Raw genomic sequence first — 18726 nt, forward strand, 5'->3', positions numbered from 1 at the left:
ACATGCAAACAGCCAGTTAAAGAACGAGAGTATGTAGCAGACTGTAAAAATCTGCATCACTGCTCACCTCCATTTATAAAGTCATAGAATCCAAGTGAGAATCTTTTAGAGAAATTACACAGCAGATTAGTGCAAACCAATGGTGATTACTTAAAGGAACCCTTCATAATCTAAAATTGAGCGATATTCCTGACAATGCTGTTTATGCGTGCTTTGAGTGAGTAAGAGCATCCTGCATTAACTTCCTAGGTGAGGATGGTAAGCTGCGAGGCCAGCTCAAACAAAGCTCTCTATCACACTGTTGTTGCCTGGCAAGATTTCTGGGTCACTGAATGTGAGAGCTGAGCTCATAACCAAATGGCTGTTGTCGCTGAACAGATGGGATACAGCGACTGTTTGTTGCCGTGGCAATTGCAAAATTTTCAGTTAAGGGGGTTATAGAGAGACACGAGAATCAATTAGGTTCGGATTGGGGCAAAGTTCTTACATTTCATTACTGACAGCCTAATTACAGGGGAATAATGTTCTGATAATTACATTTGCAATAATTAATACACTTACTGTAACAAAAGGAGCGCCGCGAACACACTCATCAGCTAATAGCTTATTACTTAGTTGATACAATCAGCCATTCTGTAACGAGGGATGACGGAGCTACAGAAGTAAGAGCAGAACAATAGAGTTTGCCAATGCAGATGTCTAACATCAGAATATATTCTGAAGAGTCTAAAAGAGTCTGAAATGCATGGCTGTCAGTAAGAAATACCAATGAATCTATTAGCATTTCATGTAAGTGATGAGTGACATAAGCACTCAGCATTAATCTGCGCTAACATGGATTGAAATATTAATGAATACATGAGTGTCTTCTCTTACCTTTGATTCAGCTCTCTGTGTGCTGTATGTGTTTAATTAAGCGCCGAGTTAAAACATCTTTTTTGCAAAACCGATGGAATTCATAAGATTTACCCAAGGCTACCAGTAAACACTGCAGCAAACACTTCAATAAACAAAGCTAGCCTTAGCAAAACATACCCAATGATCCTAAGGGCTAAGACAAGCAAGATGTTTAAGGTTTGTTGAAGGAAGCAAGACTGTCCAATTATGTTCACATTTCACGGATTTCTTTGGGGCAGCGAGGACGGAAAAGACTGAAATAAGAACTCTATGTTCGTCAGTGATCCTACACATCCGTTCTATCGCTGAGGTCCCTGCCAGGCTGAGGGAAGTGTTCATTAGTACAACATGTTGGAGGGACATCAGTGCTGAAGGCAGACGCCAGACACGCCAATCAAGGCCGTGGGTGGACAAGGTCGTCCTTGACTCCAGGTAAGCTATCCTAGTTGTTGCTTTTTCAGCTGAGAAATATGGATCACAGTTTATACAGCTCAGACTTTTTTCAGGTTTTGTGGGAGAGAACAAGCAAATGTCAATGGGCTCTTGCAGAGGAGGTTTATATCGAGTCCTTAATAAACAGATCATTGATTGCTTAGATTTTAATGTTTGTGCCTAGGTGATGAAAAGGGTGCAAACATAAAACTCCCTGACTGTGTCTTGAAAGTATTCCCTTTAATATCTGCATGCAAATAAACTGAGAAAAAAATAACTACTAAGGGGAAGGTTTTAACATATTTAACTGTTTTAACATATTACAGTATTTATAACTTAGCTTACATGTTCAATGATCATCGATCTGGTATTGATTTTGTATGTAAATAGCTGCAGTATTACATATATGTAGATGTGTCTCTCTACATATATGTAATACTGTTGCTGTTAGTTAGCTGCAATTTTTCCAGCTTCATGAAAATTATCCTACCATCCCACGCTGTAGCTGGTAATTTAAACCCATGAGAAAAGGCTACATTTTAATTAATTTTTGCATGCTTGGCAGGTAATGCACAGGAAACCCTGGGTCATGATCAAAGGAACTATAAATGCTTATTAGAAAAAGTTAACGTCATCGATATCCACAGGGAAAGTCATAAACCATCTCCTTATTATTGCTCTCGGACACCTTTGCTTGTGTGAAATGGTGTTGTCTGCAGCAGTATAAATGTTGGAAAAGCCCACGAGACCTGACTGCCTGCCCTGTTCTCAGCTGCCTTGACAGATGTCAACATGTGAACAATTGTCCTTCGGTAAAACTCCAGTGGGTTGGGTGATATGTGTCTATATATGATGTAAGCTTTGGGAAATGCAGAGTCCTTGAGAGTCTGAGGCTTTGTTTGAAAAAAAAAAAGTGTTATGTTTTCTTGTGATCGCCAAATCTGGTGTAATTTTTAACATTCAAGAGGAAAAGGCTTCAAATAAAGACTAGACAGATGCAGATAACACAATAGGAATTTAACAAATTTTGCATCTAACAATCACAACATGAAAGATTACAGTTTGTGTCTATTACTGAATATTTACTTACTGCCCTCCAAAGATTTTCTATGAATTTCGCATAAATGCATTTTGAACTGCATTCTGAATTCTGCTCTCGCTGTGTGATGACCGTTTATGTGGTGTCTGTGGCAACTGTGTGTTTTGTCAGTGTCATGTCATGTGTAATGCTAGGCCCAACTTTAACTTGCATGCAATCCTCTCTTCAAATACTTGGGCCCTTTTTCAGCACAGCAATCATCAACCTGGGTATCTAAGCCAGTGTGTGCCAGTTGTTGGTGTCTGTCTTGTAGAATTTGAGATTTTTGTTCAGGAGTGGGCACCCAGAACACCTTGTACTGGAACAGAGTATATGATCCTGTACTCTTTGAAAATGAACTGGTCCAACGCTGAATGGTGTTGGAAATGTTTCTAAAAAAGTTGTCATGAGCAATGATCATTTAAACCCTGTTTTGAATTTGATCAAAGCTGAGCATTTCAGAAAAGTTCACAGAGACAGAACTTCTTTTAACACCAATTTACTAATAGCAGACCAGTTGCAGGAGACCAGTTGCCATAATTTAGAAAGCCTGATGTTGCTTTTTCTTTCTTTAGTCTTTGTCATGCAGCAGTTGTGGGAATTTCTTGTTCTATCTGAGAATTGTTTGGCTTGTTGGTAAGTCCCACAGTAATAATTTTAATATTTTATGAACTAAATTAAATTTCCTAACAACAACTAAATACATGCCTAGCAATTAAATGTTAGGCATATATTTATTGTTTTGCAGGTTTTCTATTAACTCGTGCACACTGTGCTGACCACTAGAGAATACTCCGCCTATATTCACGTGTCAGTGCAATTCACATCTAAAATCTGGTTTATTGCTAATTTGGTAAGCTATAGGAAAACAAAGTCTGACATGTATAAAGTACGGTATATGTTTTTGGATGCTATTTAGGTTTACATTTAAAACATATTAAGAAAAGAGTAATAGTTTAATTTTGGCTATCTTCTAGATTTAAAATGATGGTTCAACAAATCAGATTCAAAGGTGACTGTCAAACAGCAGAGGTAAAATAGGCAGACACATTCAGACACTTTCAGCCTGGTGCACACTGACTGCACACAGTAGCAAGGAAGATGCTTCCTATCAAAGGGCTTTAGACTAGTGCTTTCTTTTCAAATTATGGTCCCTTAAATCACGAGACATCATAATTCAAAACACACATCCTTATTTGAAGCGTCAGAGCTCTTCTCTTCACTAAAATGAGTTGCTTTTTAAGTTGACCTTTTAGTGTCTGCCAGCAAATCTTGTGCATCATTGCAGGAAGCTGTTGGAAGCAATGGAGTGAGTCCTGACTTGATCAGACTATGTGTCTGCCAGTCTGTCTGTCTAGCAGACAGGTATATTGACTTTCATTCATAAGACATATCTCGCCGTTTGCTCAGGGTAAATGTTAGCGCCATGACTATGCTTGACTGATGTTGAATATCTCTCTCAAACCATAAGTAAATAATACCCTCATGAGAAACCCTGGTTAGGTGGCTACTGGCTGTCAGTGGGGCATTCACACCTCTATTACATCTGGCAGGGCATGACACAACTCAGCCTGTTATTTACAGCTGCTCACATTCTGCATGCTGTATTTCTGACAGTCTGGAAGTTCTCCAGCGTCATCCATTTCTCGGGGAAAATATGGAAACAGACAATATTTATCTACTCAATAAATTTACTTAAAGTTACCATCACTTGCTGGACAAAGAAACCATTTTTTTTTCTGTACACTACCACAGTGGGTTTTAAATCAGCCAATCCAGATGTGATTGAAATGCAGATTTCAGCTTTCACTCAAAGGGTTTTACAAACATTTTCTATTAACCAGCCCAGAAACACCAAACGGACACAGACGAAACCCAAAGTGGATGATGACAGAATTATTTCTCTGGTTAAGACACACATGTTCACAAGAAGCAAATCAAGAACACTCTACAGATACATCTAGCACCTTCAGTCACTGCTGTCTACAAACAAGAGACACGGTCATGAATGGAAGTGCAATAAGGTGTAAACCATCGGTTACACTCAGGAACAGGAAGGTCAGACTAGACTTTGTCAGAAAACATCTAAACGAGCCTGCACAGGTCTAAAGCATTTTTTGACAGATGAAAGCAAAATTAATTTGGATCAGAATGATTGGAAGAGAAAAGTATGGAGAAAGGGAGAAAGAACCAAAACATAGCACATTATCTGTCACATATGTAGGTATCATTATTGAATGGGAATGAAGGGCTGCTGGTGGAACCAGGCCACTGGTATTTATTGATGATGTGACTGCTGCTAAAAGTAGCAGGATGTATTCTGAAGTGTACAGGTCTATACTCTCTGCTCAGATTCTGCCACATTCTGCAAAACTGATCAGGTTCTCAGTGCAAATGCATAACCTGAGTTTCTCAAAGAAATGAGACATTCTTCAATGGCTAAATGAGGCATGTTATTATCACCAACAACAGCAATAATAATAACAATAATCACCATCATAATCATATTGAGTATGTTAGTTTGTCTGATTCAGCCTCTGTAAATGGGGGACTGTGTATAAATAGGTCTGTAATTCTGAAACCTTGTCAAACTCTTGAATTAAAGTTGAAACTAAAACGTGAATCACATCTTAATTATTTGACTTAAAATTCAGTGTGACAGTGTACAGAGGAAAAACTTCATAATTTTGTCTTTGTCTCGCAATATTAGGGATCTAAATGTAAACCCATCTGTTTGTTTTTTATATCCTCTCACTAATATTTTGGATTATTTCTAGCTTGTCAAAATCAAATCATCAATCACTTTTTATTTAAACCCAGGTGTCATCCACATACCCTAAACAAAGACTTGCTGGTGTTTCAGGGTAGGATAACAGAGGACTCTTTTCTGCTTCTTCCATGTGCAAGTTGTACACACTGGGTCAACTGGGGAACCCATGGCGCACCCATGTTTCTTCCTGTAGTGCTAACCATGGTATGTGAAATAGGTGGAATGAAGACACAGATCCAAGAGCAAACACACTTGGTCAGTGCTGAGAGTGGTCCTGTTGCTGAGGTGGGGATGATCCTGTCATCTCTTACGCACTACCTCCACTCCTTCAGTGACTGGAACACAAGTGAAGAGAGATGTAACATCATACAAGCCCATGAGAGTACATCTTTCACCATCTTACAATGCTGTCATTGCAGCCATTCCCCAACTCTCATTGATCAATTGCCAGTGATCAATGGTCTTTAATCAGTGGTTGTTGACGAATGGTCGTGACAATTTGCATATTAATGATCAAGAAACTGACCTCACAGCCCATTGTTCATCAGCGGTGCTAGATTCAGTCATTGTGGAAATGTATAAGGTTGAGGAAACCTGCAGTGAGCTGAGACTGAAGAAGTCACTTGGATGAGTGACAAAACACTGAAAGCGCTACGTCCAGATGAACAGAATCAACTTTTGGGGATTTACTTACCTGGATGATTGAGTATGCACCAAGATATGATCTCAAATGGGTGTAAAAAAACATCCCCTGTCATCTTAGATGGGTTTTAATAAGTTCTTGCATCTAATGCCTAAACTAAAAAAAAAACACCTTTTTAATCTCTGCTCAGGGATCATTGTCAAATTACTCGTAGAATGTCCACCAAATGTATATTTTATGAATACGTTGGAGAAAGGCATTTGTGGTTTTCAAGTCATACTTTAAATGCTAAAGACATAAAACCTTGTGGGTGAATCCCAAATATTGTGAGTCCACTGTATTCATGCTTACAAAAGGAGGTTTGCTTATCGGCCTAACTGCAAAGACACTTGTCGGCACATCTTTGCAAGTAAGTGGATAAGGAAAGCATAAATGTGTGAAACCCAGCTGTTTGTGTAGTTGTATTGTGTTTTATTTTGTAATGTTGTTTAGTGGTATCGTGACATTGTTCTCAATCCAGAGAATAAATGGTCCCAGAACAGATAGGGAAAAAATGTAAAAAAAAAACAAAACAAAAAACAGGTAGGTAAATTATTCTCCTATTGCTTAAAAGAAGGATAAGTGTATTCAGGTTAAGCAATAACTAAATGATTAAGTCTTTGATTTATTTAACATGCAGATTCAGCTATCATAAACCCACAGAATTTATTAAAATTGCACAAAAAATGTATTATCTATATTGAATCGAAATGAATGGAAAAAAAAGCATATCCGCAACTTTGCTTGTGTCTGTTTTTCAGTGATAAGGCATGAAATAAAAATTAGCGGGCAAGTAAAAAATGTAATATTGTGTTGAATTCCGTCTGGAAGACTGTCATTGTCATTCTACTTTCTGAGAATTTCTTTGTGAAAAGTTTCTGATCCAAGAAATAGTCAATACACTTTCTGTCTACATCACACAGAAGACTTTGTGTTAAATCCTGAGAAATGTCTCTCTATCAGTATGTAAAGAATATGCAGCACTGTAGGTGTGTCTCAGCACAACCTTGAGATATAAAAGAAGGAAACTGCTTAAACACTTGCGACATGTGTACAATACTCTTCTGTTAGGAAATATCATTAGTAGCATCTACATTCAGTTATGAAACTTATATGACTTCCCAAGTTGGAATCAACTGACTTGGACTTTTGCCATTCTGAGGCTTCATTGCAGCCTTTTGGAGGGCTGGTTTCACTCTCCTGGGTCAAGCCATGGCCCTTCCCAGTCTGCCCATGTAGGATAAAACAAATGAAGGGGAACTAATGGTTTAACCACAATTGCAGTACTCTGGAATTTTTGGAAATTAGTATAGCAGTGTATTGTGGTGCATTTGCAAGTGAACAATAATTTTTCTTGCAGCTGCATTCAGTCCCCGTATTTGTTTGTGCTTGTATGCGGTTGAATGCACGCGGCATAGACACACAATAATGCATTGTATGTAAATTCAAGTAACCCTGCATAGTGTGGGCACATACAAATGACAGACACAATATCTAGGACAGCTACACTGGAATTCAGAACACAGACTCAAATGAACTACGACCTCAAATATTATCATAAAGTGTAGATATTGCAAAATTGATCGAGTATTTCTCAGTCAGCCTCTGTGAGGCAGAGGGGTTCAACCTGAGGTTCATGCAGAACATCGCAGTTTTTCTCACAATGATCAAGTTAAATGCAAAGCGGTTGGGTTGCATTGTATACAGATGTTCTCGATATTACGTGTACTCTCTGCAGGTGTAAACACAATTACAAACACACTCGCTCCCCCTACCTGTCCCTCCAAATATAACACAAATCAATTAGAATTCACTTGAGAAATTAGTTACCTTCTGTTTGCTTCCCTCCACTAAGCTTTTCATCAAGCATCACTGGGAGAGAGCAGGAGGTGAACCGGATCTTATGATGACAGCATAGCAACATAGACATTATGGTCTGCCAGAACTGTGCTTTGTTTTGGATTGCCATTTTGACTTCACACAGGGACGTCTGCGCTCCCCATTGTTTACAACATTCAAAATTGGTGATCTGGCAGCTGTATGATATTCGTGGCACTTTTCATGTATGAAAACCAGGCATTATCTCGGCTTTTGGTTTACACTGCATCTCTCCGCTCCCTCCCTCTACTCTGTAATCACTGGCTTTTCAGTTGAAACAATTATAAACACACATCATTGAGCGTCATTGCATAATGTCGTTGGACAAGAAGAGACCATAACCCAGCCCTTAATCTCTAAGCATGTTGAAATTTTATGATTTCTTATGTTCCTCTGTGCCTGCGAGTAAGAACTGCGGCACTCATCTTCTGTTTTGGTGGCTCAGTGACTAATGCCTCGGCCTTATCTTTTCCTCTTTCAGTGCTTCGATGTGTCATACAGTGTTCCTACCTTCTTAAAAGATCACATTATATCTGGAATGTAGTTTGATTTTTACCTCCACCTACATAAATGACTATACTTGTTGCTTTATGATGGTGGTATGTCCAATTATGGATTAATAAGAATAATGTAACATCAGAGGCTTTGATTAAATTACACTCAGTCCCCTGTCAGCGACTTTGTCACAGGGCTATCTATCCAAAGTCTCCTTTAATCTGATTGCTTCATGTGGATCACAAGTGGATTTTCGTTACTCTCTCAGCCCCCACTTTTCATGTTTTATTAATGTCATATGCTGTCGAGTTGGGTTCTCCTAACTGACTTACCAAGTCATCCTTTTCCTTGTCACAAATCAAATTAGCCCAGGCTGTGATTAATCATCAGGCAGAGCACCCAGTGAAAGGGGGCTGACACCTTATTAATTTCCTTAATTACATCTTGTATTAGGTTTCAGAATCGTCCCGTCTAATTATGCCGCCTTTGACTCCCAAGTCTTTCAACCTGGCTACACAAATAATTTGTGCAACCAGGGGTATTTAAATGGATTTCATTTAATGTAGGCACATGTGATTAATGTAATAAAGATGGGGACAGGAGCGAGTTGTTGAGGTGGAAGATGGTGGAAAATTTGGAAAGGTAGGTTACACGTAAAATGGGCGTTATATCATCTTGTGAAGTTTGAGTTATATTTCCAGTAATCAGTCTTCACTGTAACACTGATTTCATTGCTTTATTAAAGTGAATAAATCGCTGTAATATCGCTGGAAGGTTGTTGTTAAGATAGATTTGAATGTATATAAAAGAAACTATTATGATCTGTTTAAGCTCACATGTTATGTTACATGTTATTGGCTCCACAAGTGACAAAACACGTTTTTAAAGGCTATAATTTCCTTCAGATGTAATCTGGAAAATACTGGTATATTGCTTTTTAGGATGTAGTAAAACAAATATCTGTCTGATGCAGCAGAGAGCTGCGCTTTCGGGTAGCGGAAAATTATGAATCAGCTAAATGATCAACGCATTTTATATGAGCTCATGGATAGGCTTGCAGAGCTTTGCTGCCACTGTCATTATTTGTGTTTAGAAGGCAATTCTGGAGGTGCTGAAATGAAAAAAAGAGATTATGTGCCTGAGTGCACGCACTCTGCCTATGAATCATAGGAGAAGGACTGTGCTGTTTAATCGATGACACATTCCAGGCATTCATTTACTAAGTTGTTCATATGGGGAACGACTTTAAGTAGTTTTGCTCTGAGCACTTCAGGAAAATGCACTGCCAGTGTTACACGAAATGAGAGCAGTGGCAGGGGACATTCCTGTAACAGCCTACAGCAGACTGCACCGGGGGATCACAGCTTCTCTCTAGCTGAACCTTATGCACTAATGGTTCGCCGCACTCAAAAAACCCAGCTTTATTTAAAACACACATAATGTCATTTTTATTTTATTTTGGCTTTATGAAAATATAAAAACTGCACAGTAGATTAGACAAGGCAGTTTCACAGCACTGGTCGAGTGTGCACTGAATGTCTCTTGATTAGGATATACGATGAAACCCCCCAAAAAAACCCTTCCTTCATATTTCAGCAGCTCTATTGACTTTGTCAGTTTGCATTATGAAAGCATTGTGTCACCTACAGGTATTATGTATACACAGGCCTATTTGTCTTCTATCTACTGTCTGCGAGGGAAGACAGACCGAGAGTTAACTTTGCGACAGCTCCCAGAAAAGCTAATACAGAATAAAGATATGAAGAAGCTGTTGTAGGGATGGTGTGGTGTATAATATCAGCTGACATGTAACTAACTGTGAATGTGAAAGTGGTTGCAGCTCACTTAGATTATGAAACTATATGAGATAAAAACAAGATGTCTTAGTAGACGGCACAGAGCCAGAGGGCCACGAGCTGTTTCTAGCTAATAGATCCACGAGGGACAAGAAGCGAACAGGGCACTCGTTGGATGTTATGCATTGTGGCCACGTTAAGTTTGTCTGATTTTCTGTAGCTGTCGTGGTTGTGGTCAGTGGATTGCATTTATATAGCATATTTTTGGTGTTTTTCTTACTGCTCAAAGTACTTTAGGCTGCAAACCCCAATCGCATAGCACTATAAATCTTTAACCACTTTGTATATCTCACATTTACCTACAGGCAATTTAGAATCGCCAATTAACGCAATACTCTTCCGACTGTAGGAGAACACTGGATCACCCAAAGGAAACCCACACAAGTACAGGGAAAGCATGCAAACTCCACACAGAATTGCCCCAAGAAGGTTCAAATCAAGAAGCGACAGTGCTAACTACTACACCAGTCTTCCACCCTGCTGTACAATACCATAAAGGCAAGCCATATAGAGACGTAGATCTTCCAAAATGCTATGCTATTTCATATGAAACATACAAATATGAGAGTCTATTGCTTAATTTATAGGCTAATTCCAATAACTTCCTTTTAAACCTATAAATATGTAGTTGGAAGCATTGGGTCACACACTGAGATGTTAAAGCTCAGTTGTATCACAACCATGTCTGTGTACAGCCAGCACGTTTGACCATCTATATCCAGTCACTGATGAAGTCTGACCAATAACAAGTATTGTGCCGATGGCACAAGCAGCAGTGTCTCACTTCCAGTGTGGATCAATGGCCGCCGCCTTGAGGCGCAGACACCATTCTATTTGGGATGATAGCTTGGGGGAAAAAAATCAAGGTGGGAAAGGTAACACAAAATAGAAAATACCCTGGCTAGTCATACCCAGGCACTGTCGTGGGAATAACATCTAAATTGATTTCTGCATCATGCTCATCTTAAAATTCCAATCTAGCAGCGAGGTTTGCAATACTGGCTGCTTAGGTAAAGGCATGTGTTCAGCCCCTTTGTGTACTTGTGTGTGTATATGTCAGTTGCCAGGTTAAGGCGATTTTCTGAAGAATGTATGCCACTATAAGGTATGCTTTTATGGCCCAGATAGCACATCATTCACATTCAATTATTAAACAAGATTTCCACACTGGACTACTGGTTGCAATCGTTTTTTAAAGGTATGCCTGCTTGTGTTCTCGGCACTGTATTCAGTCTGAGTTTAGCACCGACGTACTTCATCTGCCGAGGGGAAATGATCGTGTTGAATCTGAATGAGGCATCGTTGGCCCTCCGGGGTGGCTCCGTCTCCTTGTGGCCTAAAGACTGTGTCCTTCACAATCCCTGCTTGCCCTTGTGCCTCTAATTTGCATACCAGAGAAAGAGGCAGCTCATTGGCTGAGAGTGGAATTGGGGAAAGTGGTTCCATCCTGCAGCCATCAGAAAATCACCTTTACCATTAACCCAGACTAAAGACTCTGCTGAGACTGTGCTATATAACCGCTCAGCTTGTACCTGACACAGGAGAGAATAGCAACAATTCACTTTCTGTCTAGTCAGTCCATGGATTTTTATGTGTTATTGTGGATTTTACATACTTGGTGTTCTGCGTCATGCTGTAATCACAAGGATTCACTTTCAAATTCAGAAAAGAGGAACTTTTTGTGAGACGGCCTTGAGACATGATATAATGTGGAAGAGACAGATCAGAGAATGAATATGAATTGTAGCAATTTATTTGTGAAAATGTTTTAAATTTATTAGATTATGGCTTAATCGAATTTTAGGATTTCTATTATTCGTGAAAGCCTGTGTGAGGACAGAGCAAGGACTAAACATGTATTTGGTATTTGGCCTTGGTGTATTACTAGCCTAACGCTAGTCTACAACAGTAGAACTGTTAGTAATTTCCAGTTTAAGATTCAGTTTGATCATCCAACGGTACTATTTGTTCAAATTGAACCCACATTTACAGGATAAACCCAATTGATTAGGAAACTCAGGTAACTTAATGGAGAACGAGAAAAACGGAAATTGCATGAACTCGATGACATGGCAAAACTTTTCAGGCAGTGTGTGGGCAAGACAAATGCTCTAGTTTGCCTTTCCATCATCCAAACTTTAGATAAGTTCACTGCAGATATTGTGTGTGTGGGCAGGTTTGGACTGACGGCACAGTGCTTTGTCTCTGGCAGGCAGCCTGGGGGCCAGGCCAGTTGTGAACTGTCTATACAATTGTGGACAAACAACATGAAATTGTATCTGACCTCTCCTTAAAAATGCCAAGGTACAATCTTCTCTGCAATCAAAGCAGCATCTGTCTGTCTATCTAGCAGATAGACAGACAGATAGATAGATCTCTGATATGTATGTCTTTATTTCTTTACTGTATGATGTAATTGAAGCCAACACCAGAAAATAGCTGTGTCGTGTTTACTGGTCTGAATTATAGTACTCTGTGGTGCACTGGACATTTTATGAAAAAAATAACGCAATAAAAAAAAACACAAATTCAACACAAACAAACAGCCTTTTCAACCTGTGAGATGTGCTGTGTGTCCTCATCCTGCGTTGTGTCCTGCATGAAAACATTATTTTGCATTTTATAATCATTAAATTTTGAATACTGTGAGATGTACAAGCTAAACTCATGTGACGTATTCGTGTACTCTGCGGCTCGGAACAAGAAGTTAACTCCTCACTCCTTCCAGTTCGGCTCTTGGTCATTTATTCAGAAGTGGCAAACAATTGAGAAACTGTGTGTTTACAGCTGTCCCGCTGTGTGGATTCAGCACTATGAAAAATGCTCTCTGTTTAATGGGAAAGTGTGAACTGTGAAATCTCCCAGGGAGGCTGCTCTGTGACGACATCGGCGCCCCTTGTGGGACATGAAATGTCATCCTCAACGCTCGGCCATTCAGCATGTGCAGCATGATGGATTTTAGTTTGCTGCGTTTTGGGTTGAAATGGGAGACGAAATAAGGTGAAGAAGTGTAAAGGAGCACGGAAATAAATTATCATTATGGCAGCCGCTGACAATCATAGACAGGCTAGTCATTTGGCTGACAAGGGTATTGGTGGTTGGTGGGTACGGTTAAGTGTCATGGGACTAGAACAGTGATGTATTGCATACCCATCAGAGTATGTGCTCATTTGTTACAAACAATGGTGTACAGCAGGGGATTGGTGTGTTTCACTTGAAAGTATGCGGTTGAATCAGTTTCAGCTTGTGTGTGTGTGTGTGTGTGTGTGTGTGTGTATCAACTTTGTGTTTTGTCACCACTACAAGTTCTTTTTAAAAAAAGGTGTGATGAACATGTTAGCTGTGACAGTGCTGCCACTGCTCCCATTTGTTGAGTTCAATAATTAAAAGGATTAATTCTACTCTGTCTGATACTGTGCTATTACATTTCATAGAAAATGGGCCACTGGTAATAATGCCCAAAGTTGTAGAAAATAGCTATCATTGAGGGGAAGTTTTAGTGTCATTAATGATTTTCGAACACTCTTAGTTGTCCAGCTCTAGTGAATGATCATTATAAAGCTGATATTCACCGTGACTCATGGCCATAATGACTGTAATTATAGGCCACAAAGCCCCCACAGGTAAGGAGTGTGCCCTTTCCACAAATTATAGGTTGCTATCCAAAATGATTAAAGCATATGAATGTCATAAAGTGCGAAGACAGAAGTGCCGTCAAAGAGGAGTGAGGCTCTTTATGAAAGCTCCTAAAAGCAGCCAAGCATTTACCTTCTATGCAGGGCAAAAGTTTAGGTTTTACTTGAGATACCCTTGGAAGTTACAAGTGCAAGTTTTATAAACAACACTGGCCGACATCCTGCGCGCACATCTCGGCTGCATGAAAAGGGTTGTCCTTGCTGTCAGGCGTTGATTAGCCATCCAGCGTGATGTGGTCATGGCTGTCTCCCTGTCTCAGTGGGAGGTCGGCAGGACTTGATGGATGTCTCTCTTTTGAGATTGTACAGTCCTGTGGCGTGGGAGGAGGACCTGGCCCCGCTTATTTATTCATGCTGGGCTCCTTTCTGCTTTGTCTAAAATGGTGCAGGACCTCCCTCCACAGCACGACTCCATCATTTCTGGATAGAGCTAAGCAGTGCATAAAAGAGAATGAGAAAAGGCAAAAGGAAAAGCACCTCTTCCGTTTCTGATCCCCAAGCACCTTTTAAGCAAAAAAAAAAATCCACTTAGAACTGCATAAGTAGGAAGGGAGAAATCGCTTGATTTCCTACACGAGCACCGAATTTGAGGATAATCTTCACAGTACGTCGTCGCAGGATGTATTTCTCCCAGACTCTGGGTCTAAAATACACACACACAGGGATGTGCGTGTAAAAAAAGACAAACGTTTATGGCAACAAAAAAGCACCCGCAGACAGGTCGTGCATATGCACAAACTCCTCTACTGTTTCATTTTCTTTAGTACAAGCTAAATAAATAGGAGAAAACAAAGACGGAAATGACCCATTCAGGAGGAGAAAGCAGTCTCTCTCTCTCTCCTTTACTATATTCCCTCATGATTCTGGCAAGACCACTGGGAGATTGATGTCTCTGTCTTTTTCATACCTTCTGTGACTGCTCAGCGAGGCACCGGGCTCCACGAAACTAGCCAAATTCCTAAATGATGAATGTACACTAGTGCATCCACTGGGACAAGAAACGAATCTAATATCTGCCGAGAGAGGAGGTTGATATTGAAAATCATCTGGAATTTTGCCTGGCCTGATATTGGAAATCCTTATTCTAATTGCATGAATGAATTGAATGCTCTGTTTTGATAAATCCACTCTGCCAGCAAGGGAATTGTATAAATGAAGCATCACAGATCCGTTTGTGTTTACCGCATGTGTGTGTGTGTGTTTGTGAGTGTGTCTGTGCCCGTAAGTCATTTTCATACCCGTCCTGTGCCGTTCTTGATTGCTTGTTTACTCAAGCAAAAACTCTGTTCACAATGTTAACATATAAAATAAATGAAACTCTGACGAGATCTTCCACCCACATATTACAACATATCAAATAGTCGTAAGAGGAACATTTTTCAAAATATCAGTCACCTTATGGAGAAATGGGAGGCAGCATATCAGTATAGAAAACCATTTTTATTTCTCATAAGGCTGTCCTGTAATGTACTTATAGCTACTGGGGGATAACTATGTTTCTCCTTTGTGACTAATACTTTCTCACTGTCACTTTGAATAAATCATCTCTCTGGTGTGTGTAAGAGGAACATCTACATTACAGACACTCTCACCCGTGACCACTCTCCGCTGCAGAAACGTAATTGTCCTATTATGGTCAGAGTTTCTCTGATGTGTCTGAGGGGAAAGGTCACGGGTGGGTGTTGCTGCTTTCTTTAGTGAGGCAGTTCTATACAGTGTTTTCCTCAGCTTTACTGAAACAACAAGCGCTTTCTGGAGTAACCAAACAACATTGCTGAATGACAAAAGTGAGCAGAACTTATTTTTATGATTCCGTTGTGGCTTTTTCCCCCAATGCGAAGCAGTCCTAGACACACCGCACCGTGACGACAGCCTCTGGCTCACGTTCAAGGGTTATTCAGGATTCCAACACGGGCTTGAAATCTGTAAATATATTTTTCAGCTTCTTGGATCTGTCAGCTTAACATGTAATGTATTTATATATGTGTATATATACACAAATTATCTTACATACAAAGAAAAGAAGTGCTCATGAATTTACACTGGGCATGCCCACCAATAAAAGTCAGAATGTTCGTCGTGGAGGATGAGCGTGAGGCCATGGGGTTGACCCTAAAGCCTCTCTGAGAGTCTTCATTAATCGACCTTTCTAGCGGTAACAGCTGACAGTTTCCTCGGTGCAGCCACAACAAAGCGATCAGCCTCAGGTAGTGAGTCAAATACAAATGCTTTCCACACAGAAATAAAAATAAACCGACGTAATTTCCCCCAATGTGCCCTCAGTTCCACAGATTCAGGTTCAGGTCTATGAAAGTTTGCCAACAAGTTCACCCTCAGATGGGCGGGGAGAACGTCTTCAAATTATGTTTTAACAACCTCTAAATAGCCCCTGCTAAGCTGCTTCAGTTCTGAATAGGGAAACAGAGTGAGGGAAGAGTAGGTCAGAAACTGGCCACAGCTGTGTGGAAGAGGAGAGTCACCAACATGGAGCTCATTGATCAAACACGGGATTAGTCTGGTTTCAAATCCTTGGCATCACGCGAGCAAAGCTGTTTTTATCTGGGTGGATATCCTTTCTATGGTCCCAGGTAATCCAGTCAGTAGCCGTGGATGTAATAGTTTTAGTCCATTCGATGAGAAGAGAAAGGGTACATGAGGGGAAGGAGCCTGGCGCTGAGCCCTGCAATGGGAGCTCTCTGTTAGGTCCTGGGATGAATCTGCAACACAGAGGAAGAAGAGGAGAGGAGAGAAAACACACATATGCTTAGATCGAACAAAGGCATACAAGTGTGTGAGGATTAGACCCCGAGGAATTGCTTCGTTCGCACGTTTAAAAAAAACAACCAAAAAACGAGGGGAGTCTTTTGAGCTGTGGAGGCTTTGTACAGCCCCGTCTCACCTCCTGATTTATGCTGTGACAGAAAACGGAAAAACAGACAGCTTATATGCTTGGAAACCACACTGAAGATGGAGGGTTATTTGGCATTTTTATGTGTACCAGGATAAATCAGCAAAATTCTTTGCATAGGAAACCCTGGTGTGTTTCCATGCTGTGCATGTCTGCTTCATGGTATAATTTTTAGCATATTTTTGCCTTTAACATTGAGCAGTTTTGCAGGCCCCCTCACAGCCTGCTGCAGCACCTTCATTTGAACCTTAATAGTCAGCCAGCCAATTTCAAATGACCTGATAAAATAACGTTGGCTTTTCTAAATGGGATTGGGGGCCCCTGCTGTGGAGTCTGAGCTGTCTCGCCATGACTCTGGTTCAGGGACTCTTATTCAGCCCCAGTTGCAGATCTGGACACTTTTCAATGCTCCGTTGTACAGCCTTGAGACTGCTATTGAAAGTCCTGCTTTTCAGCATCCTGCTCATCCTGAAGCTCAATAAAAACGGTGCGCACGATGTCTGCAACAGTTACAGTTGTCGAGTTCCTTAATCTCTTTTTATTGTCGCAACAAAAGCATGAAAGAGTTTCATCACATTTCTGACTTATGTTACTGCTTTAAGAGTTTACATTAAAGAAACATCATGTTTCTCGCGCACGGCGGTGCCAATTAGAAATCCCATAATCCTCTTCAACAAAGAAACACACTCATGGCATTTCCAGCAGTCTTGGCAGGTGGCAACCAGGTGTATGAATTTAATTATGGAGGGTGCTGTGTTGGACTCTGTAATCTCTAACTCACAGTCAGAGCTCCAGTAACTTGTACATGCCAGTAAGCAAGCCATGTGACTTTGTTAGCTGTCCTTCCTCAGTAACAGTAATGTGCACCTATATTCACTCATTCCATTTATGAGGAGGTCTTATGATTAATATCTGAAACCATACGAAAACATGTGCATCTGAAAATATAATGCAGTGCAGCCATAGCACCGACAGACTTGTTATTGACTTGACAGAATAATTGAATGCAGCGGCAAAGTAAGAATTTTAGCAGGCCATTTATTTCATCTTTGAGCCGTAATTCAATTTTGTTGCAAAACACCGATTTGACACCAGTTGTAAATGAACATCAGCTCATTTATGCAATTTTCAAGAGCCAAGAATCATCCATTATTCTGCCTTTCTTCCCAGCAGAGTGGTGGATTTTGTCTTCAGGACATTTAGTATTTAAAAAATATATATTTAAAGATTTTTTTCTGGTTTCTCTGCAACATTTCTGGCAGATACCTTAGTCTGGGGCAGATATAGACAGTTTTTTGTTGACAGTATTTCAAGAAAATCTGTAACGTGTCTTCTTTTTAAAACATATACCAGATATTAATGCATTATCTGTATAAACTAACAGTAGAAGGAAAATATATTTAAAATGTCAGCTGAACACAGAATTGTTCATTCCAAATAATGTTCATTTTAGCATCTATTTTTTTAATATTTTGTTTACTTCTTTTATAACTTATATGCGGTCAGTTGCACAATTGTAAACATTTCATGTAAAGAGAATTTTATAGATTTTACTTAAAGATGCAAATACAACTTCTGGAAAAAGTAGCGTGTGAGTGGTAACAATCACACTGACTTATTTGTGTTTTAGGGATTTTTTTTTTTTAATGCAGTCATTAAATCGTCTGACAGGAACAGCAGGATTGATGTAGTCACCTTTTTAACTCTTTTGAATGATTCACCGCAGCTGTTATTATGTATGCTTTAAATAGCTACTCGGATTTAATATTTCCTCCTCCGGGTCTCTTTCTCTGTATAGATTCTCAATTTTTCCCAATGATTTTAAACACTTTCCCCCCCCTCTGGGCTCATCTGTCCAGCATTTGCATATGTATGATCTACTGTCTGGTGACATATCAAAATTACCTCTGCCAGAACAAAAGCAGTAACAGGTTACACCACTGAGGATCACTTTCGGTCTGAAATGCAATCCACCAGAGGTTTGTTAGCGGGAAGAGAAGGGTTGTATGCAAATGTCGTCATTTCAACCCACATA

The 18726-nt window shown here is 40.0% G+C and overlaps 1 protein-coding gene and 1 long non-coding RNA gene across 3 annotated transcripts in view; one reads left to right on the forward strand and one right to left on the reverse strand.

Moving 5' to 3' along the window:
• Positions 1 to 450: 450 nt before the first annotated feature.
• LOC146709091 (uncharacterized) overlaps positions 451 to 18726 on the forward strand; it is a 45856-nt gene continuing 27580 nt past the window's right edge. Inside the window, exons 1-2 of the long non-coding RNA XR_014920416.1 lie at positions 451 to 1074; positions 1179 to 1329. This is a non-coding gene — a long non-coding RNA (uncharacterized LOC146709091). The remainder of the gene's footprint in view (positions 1075 to 1178; positions 1330 to 18726) is intronic.
• tafa1b (TAFA chemokine like family member 1b) overlaps positions 15205 to 18726 on the reverse strand; it is a 124795-nt gene continuing 121273 nt past the window's right edge. For both annotated transcript variants that reach the window (XR_014920415.1, XM_085456036.1), the window contains one exon: positions 15205 to 16500. Coding sequence is in view for 1 of the 2 variants with exons in the window: in XM_085456036.1 (XP_085312162.1) it covers positions 16483 to 16500 (18 nt within the window). In the remaining variant the exon portion in view is untranslated. The remainder of the gene's footprint in view (positions 16501 to 18726) is intronic.

Source organism: Copadichromis virginalis, linkage group LG5 (assembly GCF_057382275.1).
Source record: "Copadichromis virginalis isolate Kocher_CV1m ecotype Utaka linkage group LG5, C_Virginalis_male_GT1.1, whole genome shotgun sequence".
NCBI lineage: Eukaryota > Metazoa > Chordata > Actinopteri > Cichliformes > Cichlidae > Copadichromis > Copadichromis virginalis.